General features: G+C 40.6%; 1 protein-coding gene across 7 annotated transcripts in view; it reads right to left on the bottom strand.

The window, feature by feature from the left end:
- Positions 1–15,356, bottom strand: part of CCDC30 (coiled-coil domain containing 30) — a 135,917-nt gene that overhangs the window by 56,265 nt on the left and 64,296 nt on the right. For 3 of the 7 annotated variants that reach the window (XM_069588198.1, XM_069588208.1, XM_069588217.1), the window contains exon 10: positions 11,374–11,543. The exons of the other annotated variants lie outside the window; for them this stretch is intronic. In XM_069588198.1, the coding sequence (XP_069444299.1) occupies positions 11,374–11,543 (170 nt within the window). The remainder of the gene's footprint in view (positions 1–11,373; positions 11,544–15,356) is intronic. 7 annotated transcript variants of the gene reach the window in all.

The raw sequence follows: 15,356 nt of genomic DNA, 5'->3' as shown, positions 1-15,356 counted from the left end.
GGGAAAACCGCTAGACCATTCAGGTATGACCTACATCAAATCCCTTATGATTATACAGTGGAAGTGAGAAATAGATTTAAGAGCCCAGATCTGATAGATAGACTGCCTGATGAGCTATGGAATGAGGTTTGTGACATTGTACAGGAGACAGGGATCAAGACCATCCCCATGGAAAAGAAATGCAAAAAAGCAAAATGGCTGTCTGGGGAAGCCTTACAAATAGCTGTGAAAAGAACAGAAGTGAAAAGCCAAGGAGAAAAGGAAAGATATAAGCATCTGAATGCAGAGTTCCAAAGAATAGCAAGAAGAGATAAGAAAGCCTTCTTCAGCAATCAATGCAAAGAAATAGAGGAAAACAACAGAATGGGAAAGACTAGAGATCTCTTCAAGAAAATTAGAGATATCAAGGGAACATTTCATGCAAAGATGGGCTCGACAAAGGACAGAAATGGTATGGACCTAACAGAAGCAGAAGATATTAAGAAGAGGTGGCAAGAATACACAGAAGAACTGTACAAAAAGGATCTTCACAACCCGGATAATCACGATGGTGTGATCACTCATCTAGAGCCAGACATCTGGAATGTGAAGTCAAGTGGGCCTTAGAAAGCATCACTATGAACAAAGCTAGTGGAGGTGATGGAATTCCAGTTGAGTTATTTCAAATCCTGAAAGATGATGCTGTGAAAGTGCTGCACTCAATATGCCAGCAAATTTGGAAAACTCAGCAGTGGCCACAGGACTGGAAAAGGTCAGTTTTCATTCCCATCCCAAAGAAAGGCATGGCCAAAGAATGCTCAAACTACCGCACAATGGCACTCATCTCACACGCTAGTAAAGTAATGCTCAAAATTCTCCAAGCTAGGCTTCAGCAATACGTGAACTGTGAACTCCCTGATGTTCAAGCTGGTTTTCAAAAAGGCAGAGGAACCAGAGATCAAATTGCCAACATCCGCTGGATCATTGGAAAAGCAAGAGAGTTCCAGAAAAACATCTATTTCTGCTTTATTGACTATGCCAAAGCCTTTGACTGTGTGGATCACAATGAACTGTGGAAAATTCTGAAAGAGATGGGAATACCAGACCACCTAACCTGCCTCTTGAGAAATCTGTATGCAGGCCAGGAAGCAACAGTTAGACCTGGACATGGAACAACAGACTGGTTCCAAATAGGAAAAGGAGTACTTCAAGGCTGTATATTGTCACCCTGCTTATTTAACTTCTATGCAGAGTACATCATGAGAAACACTGGGCTGGAAGAAACACAAGCTGGAATCAAGATTCCCGGGAGAAATATCAATAACCTCAGATATGCAGATGACACCACCCTTATGGCAGAAAGGGAAGAGAAACTAAAAAGCCTCTTGATGAAAGTAAAAGAGGAGAGTGAAAAAGTTGGCTTAAAGGGCAACATTCAGAAAATGAAGATCATGGCATCCGGTCCCATCACTCCATGGGACATAGATGGGGAAACAGTGGAAACAGTGTCAGACTTTATTTTTGGGGGTTCCAAAATCACTGCAGATGGTGACTGCAGCCATGAAATGAAAAGACGCTTACTCCTTGGAAGAAAAGTTATGATCAACCTAGATAGCATATTCAAAAGCAGAGACATTACTTTGCCAACAAAGGTCCATCTAGTCAAGGCTATGGTTTTTCCAGTAGTCATGTATGGATGTGAGAGTTGGACTGTGAAGAAGGCTGAGCGCTGAAGAATTGATGCTTTTGAACTGTGGTGTTGGAGAAGACTCTTGAGAGTCCCTTGGATGGCAAGGAGATCCAACCAGTCCATTCTGAAGTAGATCAGCCCTGGGATTTCTTTGGAAGGAATGATGCTAAAGCTGAAACTCAAGTACTTTGGCCACCTCATGAGAAGAGTTGACTCATTGGAGAAGACTCTGATGCTGGGAGGGATTGGGGGCAGGAGGAGAAGGGGATGACAGAGAATGAGATGGCTGGATGGCATCACAGACTCAATGGACATGAGTCTGAGTGAACTCCGGGAGATGGTGATGGACAGGGAGGTCTGGCGTGCTGTGATTCATGGGGTTGTAAAGAGTCGGACACGACTGAGCGACTGAACTGAACTGAACTGGACTGAATTAAAACTAAATATGTGAGTACCTGGTTACCCAAAATTGCATTGCTGGGGATTTATCCCAGAGGAAAAAATAATATGTTCCCATAAAACTTGAATATTTATAGCAGCTTTATATTCATAATAGCCAGAACTTGCAATAACCCAGGTGTCCTTCAATGGATGAATGCTTTAAAAAAAAAAATCTGTAGTATAGCCATACCAAGGATATACTACTCAGCAATGAGAGGTATCCAACTATTGATATATGCAATAACCTAGATGAATCTCTAGAGAATTATGTTGAGTGAAAAAAGTCAACCCTAAAATACTACTTATTATATAGTTACATTTATATAACATCCTTGAAAAGAAAAACTTACAGAAATGGAGAATAGACTAGTCAGAACAGAACAGGGCCAGGAGTTAAGGAAGGGGTTGAATAGGAGGGAAGTTGGGGTGGCCATAAAAGGACAACATGAGGTGTCCTTGGAGTGATGGAAATGCTCTGTATCTTGACTGTATCAATGCCATATCCAGATTATGATACTGTGCCACAGTTTTGCAAGAGGTTACCATTGGGGGAAACTGGTAAAGCATAAATGGGGATTGCTATTATTTTTCACAACTGCATGTGGATACACAATTGTCTCAAAAGTTTAGTTTAAAAAATGAAAAATCTATAAACTGGACATTTATTATTTATGAAGGTGCTTGATTTGTCATATTTAGAGGGATGAATAATAAAGAGTAAATTTAGCCAGACCTCCTTTGGCCACCTCATGCAAAGAGTTGATTCACTGGAAAAGACTCTGATGCTGGGAGGGATTGGGGGCAGGAGGAGAAGGGGACGACAGAGGATGAGATGGCTGGATAGCATCACCGACTCAATGGATGTGGGTTTGGGTGGACTCTGGGAGTTGGTGATGGACAGGGAGACCTGGCGTGCTGCTATTCATGGAGTCACAAAGAGTTGGACATGACTGAGCGACTGAACTGAACTGAACTGAATATGGTTTCCTTCTATAATTGCATTGTGGCCATGCTGTTACAGGAGAAGAGAAGCTGCCTTCATCATATTTCCATAGTTTAAAGTTTAGATGGTCCTCCTCTTAGGTAGGTCTGTAAGATGTGCCTGTAAACCCTTATTCAGAGGACAGCAGTCAGTGAGTCTTCTCTGACTTGGAGGAAATGATGAGCAGTTCTTTCCCAGGGACAATCTTGGGATAATGCCATTTTACATCTTTAATAATAGTCTGGATAAATGAACTGTATTCATATGAATTAAGGAGAACTACAATACCCAAGAATATGGGAATTTAATTTAAAGTAATCTTAATATATTAAGACAAAGATTCATTAAAATAAATACTCTCCAAAAAGAAAAGGCTTTATCTTTTTAAAAGGTATACGAGAAAATATGACTTGGAAATGAAAAGAAAACTGAACAGGTTTTTAAAAGTAATACAGGAACTTCCCTGGAGGCCCAGTGGTTGACTCTGTGCTTCCCCTGCAGGTAAGCAGGGGTTCAATCCTTGGTTGGGTAACTAAGATCAAGATCCCACATTCCATGTGGCCAGAAAACAAAATTAAAAAACAAACAAGCAAAAAACTTTATCCAAACACTACTACGTATGTTGTATTATTTTTATATGATGATAATAATAATGTAAAAGTTGCATGCATAAAAGTAGACCACCAGTCAAAAATGACATGGAACGGAGAGCGTGTCCTGCAGTCAGTACACCCACAGCTTAGGGACGAGAAAACCCACCATGCCTCTCAAATGTCTCCTCCCCTCTAACACAGCTCTTAATATTTATTTGCTGAGTTCTGACTGAAACCAACCCCCTGTTCCTTTTACACCATTCTATAATTTTGTAATTGGCTTCGCTCTTCACCTGGTAGGAGGTGCCTAGGCAGCATCCTTATCCTTTTCCTTTTCTAGCAGCCCCGATACATGGCAGCCTTGAACGAGAATAGAGATGGGAGAAAGAGACTATAATAGTATGAGTCATGAGTTCTAGTCCTAAATCTTCCACCTACCATTTGTGCAATGTTTGGTAAGGCAAAATCTCTCAGAATCTCAGTTTCTTGACTTACTCATAAGATTGCTGGGATTTTATGAAGTAAAATGTGAAAGAATTTTGATAACCTACAAGGACAGGGTACAGTTAAAATGAACGAAAGCCTAGTCAAAGTGAAAAGTAAAAGTCGTTCAGTCATGTCTGACTCTTTGTGACCCCATGGACTATACAGTCCTTGGAATTCTCCAGGCCAGAATACTGGAGTGGGTAGCCTTTTCCTTTTCCAGGGGATCTTCCCAACCCAGGGATTAAACCCAGGTCTCCCGCATTGTGGGTGGATTCTTTACCAGCTGAGCCACCAGGGAAGCCTAGAAGGACAGTAGAAAAACAAGACACAGTCCATTACCTTAAATGGAGCTTAAAATCTAGTAGAGGAGATAAGAATCAATCAATTTGGCATACTGAGCCGCTTCTATGTACATGGGACCATGCTAGGTGTGCTGTGACACTTCCTACTTCTCTTCAATCGAAGATCTGGGTTCATGGCTTTCTGGCATCTTCTTCACCCCAAGTCCTGCCATCATCCTGGAACATCCCAAGGTCCATAGAAATCACCCACCAATGTCTTGACATCTCAGTTCCTCAGTCTGCTTATCTCTAATGACTGTCTCATCTCTCCAACTTTGCCAACTACTTATGTAACGACACCATGGGCTGTGTCATCAATAACTGCTCCACTTCTGAAATACTAAAATTAGACATCTGGATTCCAGCTTCTCCTTTTTACATAATTTATACTCAATGCAATCACAAGTACCTAAAATCACTTGCCCAGCTCCCTTTACTTTGCTTCTTTATTCAATGCAGAGTCTATAGAGTTCCTTATTTTAATCACTGTCTAAATAAAATATTCAGTTCTCTTGCCCCATTGCCCTTCCACTCCACTCATGTGGCAAAACCTCAACCCTGGATAAATTCAACCATCTTCTCATGTCTATACTAAATGTAAATAAACATAAATGTGGGGCCTCTGGCCTTGATTGGGCTCTCCATACCAACTGCTCTCCCCAGTCAGTTTTCTTTTCCATTTTCCACAGTAATTATTTCCAACTTTTTTCACTCGCTTGCAAAGGCTGCTCTTCTCTTTCTCTCTTTCAGCAGATAACCTTGCTTCCTGCTTCAGAGCACACAGAAACTACTGAACAAGTCCTTTGATTTCTTCTCAAGTTATAAACCCGTTTGGGACTTCTCTGATGGTCCAGTGGTTAAGAATCTGTCTGCTAATGCAGGGGACACAGGTTCGATCCCTGGTCTGGGATGCCCTGGGGCAACTAAGCCCTTGGGCCAGAACCACTGAAGAGCCAGTGCTCTGCAACAAGAGAAGCCATGGCAAAGCTGCGCGTGACACCAAAACCCAGCGCGGCCAAAAAAAAAAAAACAAAACCATTTGGATTTCTGTTCATCCTCCCTTTCTTCCTCCTGTTACAGTGGACAAGGCTGATCTCCTGACTAATGCCAGCCATTTTCTGAGTCCTTCGGTTCAGTTCAGTCGCTCAGTCACATCCGACTCTTTGCAACCCCATGAATCGCAGCACACCAGGCCTCCCTGTCCATCACCAACTCCCAGAGTTCACTCAGACTCACGTCCATCGAGTCAGTGATGCCATCCAGCCATCTCATCCTCTGTCGTCCCCTTCTCCTCCTGCCCCCAATCCCTCCCAGCATCAGGGTCTTTTCCAATGAGTCAACTCTTCGCATGAGGTGGCCAAAGTACTGGAGTTTCAGCTTCAGCATCATTCCCTCCAAAGAAATCCCAAGGCTGATCTCCTTCAGAATGGACTAGTTGGATCTCCTTGCCATCCAAGGGACTCTCAAGAGTCTTCTCCAACACCACAGGTCAAAAACATCAATTCTTTGGTGCTCAGCTTTCTTCACAGTCCAACTCTCACATCTATACATGACCACTGGAAAAACCATAGCCTTGACTAGACGGACCTTTGTTGGCAAAGTAATGTCTCTGCTTTTGAATATGCTATCTAGGTTGGTCATAACTTTCCTTCCAAGGAGTAAGTGTCTTTTAATTTCATGGCTGCAGTCACCATCTGCAGTGATTTTGGAGCCCAAAAATAAAAAGTCTGACACTGTTTCCACTGTTTCCCCATCTATTTCCCAAGAAGTGATGGGACCAGATGCCATGACCTTCGTTTTCAGAATGTTGAGCTTTAAGCCCACTTTTTCACTCTCCACTTTCACTTTCATCAAGAGGGCCTTTTGGAGACTTCCCCACCGGTATTCAAACATACATGAATTTCCTCTTAACTTGGTTCCATATTCTCTGCTTTTTGAAACCAGGCTTTTTGGAAAGTGTTATCTACAGTCACCATCTGTTCATCTCATATGCCCTCCTCAACTCACTCCCATTCACCATCCCATGGCATGTTATATAGGAAGCAATGTGTTTTCTGCCCTTCATCGGACCTACTCTTATTAAAGTCTCCAGTCACCTTCAGGTTGCTAAATTTAGCAGTCACTTTTTATCATTTATTTTGTTTGTCTCATTGGTAGCATATTGATACTCTTGACTACTTCTTTCTTGAAACATTCTTTAATCTGGCTTCTATAAAACACACAGTTTTGACTTTTCTTCTACTTCTCTAGCTGTTTTGCCTCAGCTGTTGGAAGTACTCCTTTTGTCCATAGAGAGAGGTTTTCCTTAGGTTTCTGCCTTTGAGTGTTTTTATCAAGCAACATATGGGAATATATCCATCATATGACTTGTATTACTGTCTACCTACTGATGATCCTCAAATTTATCTCCAGCCCAGGCCTCCAAACCCATCAATCAAACTATCTGTTGCAAATCCACACATGGTTGTTCCAAAGACACTCGAAAGTCATTGTCTCAAAAGCTGAACTTCTGTCTTCTCTCTCAAAATTATGTGAATGATTCCATCAAACCAGAAAATGAAATAGTCCTTAACCTGTTCTCATACTCAAACTTCTGCCTAGAGTACCTTTTTCCTTACTTCCTATACTCATTAATCCCTGAGTTTCATTGGTTCTGCCTCCTCTCAATTTCATCCACTTTTCTCTATCCTCATAAACATCATTTCAGTAACTGCCTCCCAATTGGTCTTGCTACTTTCATTCTGGTACCAACCATCTACTTTCCACACAGCAGGGAGAGTGATTTTTCTAAAGCACAAATCTATCTGTGTCTCTGCTATGTTACTAAATCCTGCAGGAGTTTCCTATTGTCCAAATTCCCTAGGGTAGGCATTCATATTCCCTCAAGATCAGATCCCTGACTTCCTCTTCATTCTCATCATCTCCTTCCTCATTTCCTTTCTACATACTCTACGCTACAGCACCACTGATGTCACTTTCAGTTCCTCAAACAAATCAAGCTTTTTCTTGCAAATGTCATATCTTCTCTGAAAATTATTCTCCCAACTTTTTGCTTTGCCCTTGATTACTCATACTTGAGGACTCAATTTATCAGTTCCCTTTAAGAATATTTTCTGGTTCATTAACTAGGCCAGAGCTCCTCCTTTGTGCTCCCATCCAAGACTTGTTTAATGATTTATATTCCCCCGTCAGGTAATATGCACCATAACTCCTCTAATGATAGGAGGAGTGTCTGTCTTACTTTGTAGCCTCAGCATCTACCTACAGTACCTGACACATGATAGATTAGCAATTTATTGTTGAATGTGATTGTGTAATGGATCTGAGATAAGTGGGGGCTGTGAAGTGGGGCACGGAAGATAAGCAAACAGGGAAACATAATGAGAAGAGGAGAGGAGAAAACATACGGCAGATAAGTGGACTTCTTACCATTCCAGCAATGGCGAGCGGTTTCGACCTAGCTGTGGAAACAAGTGGCAGTGGAAGTTGTTTATAGAGAAGTCCAGTGTCTTTTTCATGGCAAGGCTCTCCACCTCCAAAAAAATTAAGGCCACAGCCTTGTTCCCTATGGCAAGTATCTCTGCCGATTATCCCAAATCAGCTAGGTGGATTTTCATCAGCTTTGATTACTGATATCAAATTACTCTCTGAAAAGCATTCAGATTGGTCATTTCATCTCCACTGTTACTTATTCATTCTAAATTACCGTCTCTTCATCTGAGGCTGGAGAAGGAAATGGCAACCCACTCCAGTATTCTTGCCTGGTAGGCTGCTGGTCCATGAGGTCGCACAGAGTTGGACATGACTGAAGTGACTTAGCATGCATGCATGCATTGGAGAAGGAAATGGCAAGCCACTCCAGTATTCTTGCCTGGAGAATCCCAGGGACAGAGGAGCCTGATGGGCTGCCATCTATGGGGTCGCAGAGTTGGACACGACTCAGATATGCAGATGACACCACCCTTATGGCAGAAAGTGAAGAGGAACTAAAAAGCCTCTTGATGAAAGTGAAAGAGGAAAGTGAAAAAATGGGCTTAAAGCTCAACAATCTGAAAACGAAGATCATGGCATCCAGTCCCATCACTTCCTGAGAAATAGATGGGGAAACAGTAGAAACAGTGTCAGACTTTATATTTTTGGGCTCCAAAATCACTGCAGATGGTGACTGCAGCCATGAAATTAAAAGACACTTACTCCTTGGAAAGAAAGTTATGATCAACCTAGATAGCATATTGAAAAGCAGAGACATTACCCTGCCAACAAAGGTCCGTCTAGTCAAGGCTATGGTTTTTCCAGTGGTCATATATGGATGTGAGAGTTCGACTGTGAAGTAAGCTGAGCACCGAAAAATTGATGTTTTTGACCTGTGGTGTTGGAGAACTCTTGAGAGTCCCTTGGACTGCAAGGAGATCCAACTAGTCCATTCTGAAGGAGATCGGCCCTGGGATTTCTTTGGAGGGAATGATGCTGAAGCTGAAACTCCAGTACTTTGGCCACCTCATGCGAAGAGTTGACTCATTGGAAAAGACTCTGATGCTGGGAGGGATTGGGGGCAGGAGGAGAAGGGGACGACCAAGGATGAGATGGCTGGATGGCTTCATTGACTCGATGGACGTGAATCTGAGTGAACTCCGGGAGTTGGTGATGGACAGGGAGGCCTGGCATGCTGTGGTTCATGGGGTCGCAAAGAGTTGGACACGACTGAGCGACTGAACTGAACTGAACTGAACTGAAGCAACTTAGCAGCAGCAGCAGCATTTGTGGCTAATATCTAGATTAACTGGTCTTTTCTCTCAAATTCATCTAAAAGAATTACTAAGCCTATATCCCTCAAAAGTCTTGTAATACACTATTTTAGTGATCAAAACTAGACTTTCTTTTTCTTACTCCTACAACAGACCTACACATTGTGATCTGGCTTCTTGGCTCTTTGCTCCTGTGACCACTATGATATCTGCTCTCTAACACCTCCCTGGTATCTCATTCTGCTTCTGCAACTAAGGCTCATGATTTTGAATCTTAGACTTAGAGCTCACTATAGACTTACAACAAGTTTTTAAGAGGACATAAAATTCAGGGGCCTGAAACTGGCAAAACAGTCCCTTCTATTTTAGAATAAAGACAAATTTGGCTATATCTAGGCCATATTTTCTCAACTCACTGATAAGGTATCCTTTAGTATGATATATAAGTTAAAATGTCATCTATTTTTCCTTTTGATGATCTAATTCTAGGCTTTTGTCCAAAATTTGATTTCATCTATAGCATTTGTGCCAAAACACAGTAATGCATTTGTCTAAATCTCAAAAGTTTCTGTGCAAGATACTTCTGATGGGACTTCCCTGGCAGTCCAGTGGTTAAGACTCTGTACTTCCACTGCAGGGGGCCTGGGTTCCATCCCTGGTTGGGAAACAGATTAATGTGGCAGAAAGCAAAGAAGAACTAAAGAGCCTCTTGAAGAAAGTGAAAGAGGAGAGTAAAAAAGTTGGTTTAAAACTCAACATTCAGAAAACTAAGATCATGGCATCCGGTCCCATTACTTCATGGCAAATACATAGGGAAACAATGGAAACAGTGAGAGACTTTGTATTTGGGGGCTCCGAAATCACTGCAGATGGTGACTGCATACATGAAATTTAAAGACGTTTACTCCTTGGAAAAAAAGCTATGACAAACCTAGACAGCATATTAAAAAGCAGAGACGTTATTTTACCAACAAAGGTTTGGTCTAGTCAAAGCTATGGCTTTTCCAGTAGTCGTGTTATGGATGTGAGAGTTGAACTATAAAGAAAGCTGAGCACCCAAGAATTGATGCTTTTGAACTGTGGCATTGGAGAAGACTCTTGAGAGTCCCTTGGACTGCAAGGAGATCCAAATTAGTCAATCTTAAAGGAAATCAGTCCTGAATACTCATTCGAAGAACTGATGCTGAAGCTGAAATTCCAATACTCTGGCCACCTGATGCAAAGAACTGACTCATTGGAAAAGACCCTGATGAAGATTGAAGGCAGGAGGAGAAGGGGACAACAGAGGATGAGATGGTTGGATGGCATCACCAACATGATGGAAATGAGTTTGAGTAGGCTCCGGGAATTGGTGATGGACAGGGAAACCTGGCATGCTGCCGTCCATGGAGTCACAAAGAGTCGGACACAACTGAGTGACTGAACTGAACTGTGCAACCAAAAATAAAAGATATATTGGCTGAAAAAGTAGAAACATAAGAGTTACAGGGCAAGATTAACAACAGTGAAAAAAAATTCTCAAAACAATTATCAGATATAATGTTAAATAAAAATAGCAAAAAACAAACCTCTCTGAAAAGTATGGTCTTAACTATGTAAAAAATACATACATATTTGTATTAGTGTCAGTCGCTCAGTCATGTCTGATTTTTGGCAATCCCATGGACTGTAGCCCACCAGGCTCCTCTATCCATGGAATTCTCCAGTCAAGAATTCTCACGTGGGTTGCCATTCCCTTCTCCTGGGGATCTTCCCAACACAGGTATTGAACCTGGGCCTCCTGCATTGCAGACAGATTCTTTATAGTCTGAGCCACCAGAGAAGCCCCATATACATGCACATGTATGGGAAAAAAGACAAGAAAGAAAAAATTAGGACATTAACATTTTTCTATATTTCCTTATATTTTTCCATGCCTTCCGGATTTTTCCAAAAAAGCATATATTTATTTTTAAAAGAAGGAACAAAAGTTTAAGATTGTAATAATATATCAAAAGCCAAGCTTTGGGAATTTTTTGAACTGATTTTTCCATGCACATCGTTTGAAAATGAATATCAAAATTATATAATTATACCCCCCAAATAATTAAAGTGATATGAGATTTTCTCCATTTACCAGAGTTCCTCTTTCTCTTCCTTCAGGCTTTGAATATCTACTCCCAAAATTGGTACTTTAGGCACAAGATCTTTACAGGTATTTTCATTTGTAATTAAATTAGCAGCTGCAGTTTTTTTCCCTATAGTAAAATGATTTGATTGCTCAAATTCTTGTGAAAGCTTCAAGACCTGTTAAGTAAAAAGACAAATATTCTATTTTGCATACTCTTATATGTGACTATAAAAAAGTATGTTGATTTCATTACATGCTTAAATGATTATTAGCTTAAATAACATACACTGCATCCAAATTGAAGTCTTATTCCAATTTAACACTTTGCAGTTGTTACCTAATCTAACCCATTTTTACCATAGGCATAGGAGTGCATTAAGTCCACGGTTTTTAGAAAAGAGGGTATTTTGGGTCTCTGGGATTAGCTTCCTAGAGTGCTGTTTAGGGTTGTGCTCTTTTAACAAGTAAAAAGATGTGTTACCCTATTAGAGCTTTTGCATTATTATCACAAATTTCTGTTCTCAAGTTTAGAGTGTACTTCATTTATTCAAAAGCAATAATATACTGTTGCAAGAAGACATTAGAAATGATATTAGCTATACATGACAGAGAACATAAGTCTTCCAATCAGATTTTACTTGTTTGGAAACACTCGAACATGTAAGGACTCCCAGACTATTGTAGTGATTCTCAGATTTCAGCTAATAAGAGCATCACCTAAGGAGTTAAAAAATGCGGTCTCACATCGCCACCCCACTCCTGAGATTCAGGTCAGTGGTATGGGCCAGGAAATGGGAATGTGCACTTCAAATAAGTCTCCCAGACAATTCTGATTCCAGCGGATGCTTTGAGAGTCACTGCTCTACTGTGTAGTTTGGCAAAATATTTGCTCAGGTTTTGTTGCTTTGGTTTTTGACAAACAGATTCCTTTCCTCAAATGCACATTTTCACGTAAAATGAATGAATGCTTCCAGAAGGCAGCAGAAAGGGTGGATGGGGGATAGTTCTAAGAATGGAAGATGAATCTCCATTCAAGTATTGCATGAAGAGAGACAACAACCTGCCTGACTCCCATTCTGAGCCTCTCTGAAAATGCAAAGTTTTTATAGTTATTATTAATATGTTTGATTCCAAGAACACAATCTAAAGATCAGTTTAAGTTACTTTAATGAATCTTTTTGATCTTCTTGGCCCTTTCAATTTTCTGAAGAAAAACCACAGTGTGTGATATGTGTTATAATCCCATAAAGCTGTATATGTAATCTCATACGGATTATAACCTCTCCACGGGAGAAATCTGGTCTTACACTGGGCCTTAAGAGGTGGGAAGATACAGACAGGTGGAGAAGAGACTATACCGTATTTCAAGCATGATCAATATGGTCAAAGGCATAGTATGTAACTGAGCAGGGAGTATTTTTGCTCAAGTGAGGAGGATGGTCTTCCTGGAGTAGAGGCTACAAGATGAGGAGGTGAGGAAGTAAGACAAGACTGAGGGGAGGGATCAGATTATGAAGAGACCCGAAAGACAATTTTCTTAACGAACTTGTGTAACTTTTGTGAACAGGAAGACAGATTCCAAAATGCTATTTAAATCACTGATTTTTATAGTCATTGTAAAAATTTAAACATTACAAATAGTCAATGTTAGTTTCTTAAGAAGTAAAGAAAGTCAAACAGACTTGACATTCTAGCAAAGTGAGAACTGCTGACGGTTTCTAAAGTGGAAGGTGACCTTGACACTAAGCGCTTTCTAGGTATTCTGGATTCTCAAATGACCAAGTCATTGGATAAAGGCTTTGCTCTTTATCATGAAGAAAGTTAAGTCCACAGGACCCTTCATGGCACAGATGTTGTGGAACAGGAGTAACTCTGTTTCACAGGCTCCTCCTTACTGAAATTTTATCCTGGTGACATAGCTCAATCTCATAACCAGCCATGTTGAAGTACCATAAAGCATTCAGTTGATTGTTCCACTTTCTGCTTAAGGCCCTAGAGGAGTGAGGGCAGAGCTCAGGCTAAGAAACACCAGGCAACTTGGTACTTGTTCATTATTCCAAGTCTGGTGTCCCTATCTGTAAACTGAGGACACTGGCCTATGTGAATACACCCTTTTCTGGCTCTAAAATTCTGTGGCCCAAATAAAACAACAGCCTATAGAACAAGGGCTTCAAATAAATACATAAAATACAAGTTTTAGTCTCTCTTAGCAAGACTCGGAGAAGGCAATGACAATCCACTGCAGTATTCTTGCCCGGAAAATCCCATGGGAGGAGGAGCCTGGTAGGCTGCAGTCCATGGGGTCTCGAAGAGTCAGACACGACTGAGCAGCTTCACTTTCACTTTTCACTTTCATGCACTGGAGAAGGAAATGGCAACCCAACCAGTGTTCTTGCCTGGAGAATCTCAGGGACGGGGGAGCCTGGTGGGCTGCCGTCTATGGGGTCGCACAGAGCTGGACACGACTGAAGCGACTCAGCAGCAGCAGCAGCAAGACTATCTTTAAGTCTAAAGCACTCTATGTTCTAAAGAGAAACTAGAAAATAATTAAAGAACCAAAGCTGCAAAACTGGAACTTTTAATGAATAAAAGCTTGATGGGAAATAGAATACCCATAGTCTCAAAGCGCCTCCCCACAGACAGTTATTAATGCAAAGGGAACTGTAATAAATTTATAGCGGAGAAATCCGACACACAGTACCTTACCCAAAGTAAATATAACAAAAGGATATCCTTTTTTGTTCTGATACAATGCACTGAGAAGGATATAGCATCACTTCTACAGTATTCTTGCCAAAATTATGTAATCTAAATTATATTGTGAGGAGACATGAAAAAAACCCAAATTGAGGGACATTCTTGAAAACAAATGCTTTGTACTCTTCAAAGAGAGCAAAACCATGAACAACAAATAATGAGGAACTGTTGCAGATTCAAGGAGCTCTAGAGATATGACAGTTAAATGCAATGTATGGTCCTGGATTGGACCTTGGACTAGGGGAAAAAATGTCTTCTGCTATAGAGTGGGACAATTGGAGAAATTTGAATAAGAGCTATAGATTATAGTACTATATTAATATTAATTTCCTGATTTTGATACTTGTACTGTCACAAAAAGATGTCACTATTTTTAGCAAACATATGGAAATATTTGGGGTTAAAGGAGTATTAGGTCTCCAACTCACTCCCAGGGTTCAGGAAAAAAGTATGTATGTTTGTGTGTAGAGCAAGAGTGAGAGAGATTGATAAAACTGAATATGGTACCATGTTAACATTTGGAGAAGTAAAAGTATATGGAGAATCTTGATACTATTTTGCAACTTTTCTGTAAATCTGAAATTATTTCAAAGTAAAAAGTTTTTTTAAAAGAGAGGGAGAGAAAGTCCCATCATCAGGATAGTGATCTGGATCTCTGGCTTTATATTATATTCTTCTCATTTCCTTTCATTCTTTATGTTAAGTTTTCTGATGAGATTTTGAGAGACAAGATCCTTCAGTTGTATATTGTGATGAAAATGCATCTTGCTGACAAGGTCCCACAAACAAAGCTGAGATGTAGGCTGTGCCAACATATTACCCTACTAGCTGGACCTTTCTCTCCCTAGGTCACATATTATTTGATCTGTGCCCCAGTTCCTCAGCAACTTACTCTGTGATTTCAGAGTAACAACTTCAGATAGGATAAATTAGGCCTTGATTTAGTCATCTACCTCACATGTTGCATTAAAATATAAATCAACATATTTCAACCATTGTGTTCAAGCCTTTAGTCCTTCCTACCATTTTAATCAACATAAGAGAGTAACTGAGGGTGGGAATTTTCAACCAGGAGTTGGTGATAACCTAATAAGTAGGACTCTGGAAATTACATAGCTGGCAACCTCTCTGTTTAGTGTTGCACTGACCCTAATCTGGCAGTGCCATTTTTATATCTGGGGAATTTACTAGAGTTGGGACATTACACCATTTTCCTAATTCTAAGTTCAGTA

This window comes from Ovis canadensis, chromosome 1, assembly GCF_042477335.2.
Source record: "Ovis canadensis isolate MfBH-ARS-UI-01 breed Bighorn chromosome 1, ARS-UI_OviCan_v2, whole genome shotgun sequence".
In the NCBI taxonomy this organism is placed as follows: Eukaryota; Metazoa; Chordata; class Mammalia; order Artiodactyla; family Bovidae; genus Ovis; species Ovis canadensis.
Note: the sequence above shows the minus strand (reverse complement) of the source record. Positions and strands in the feature narration are given on the sequence as shown.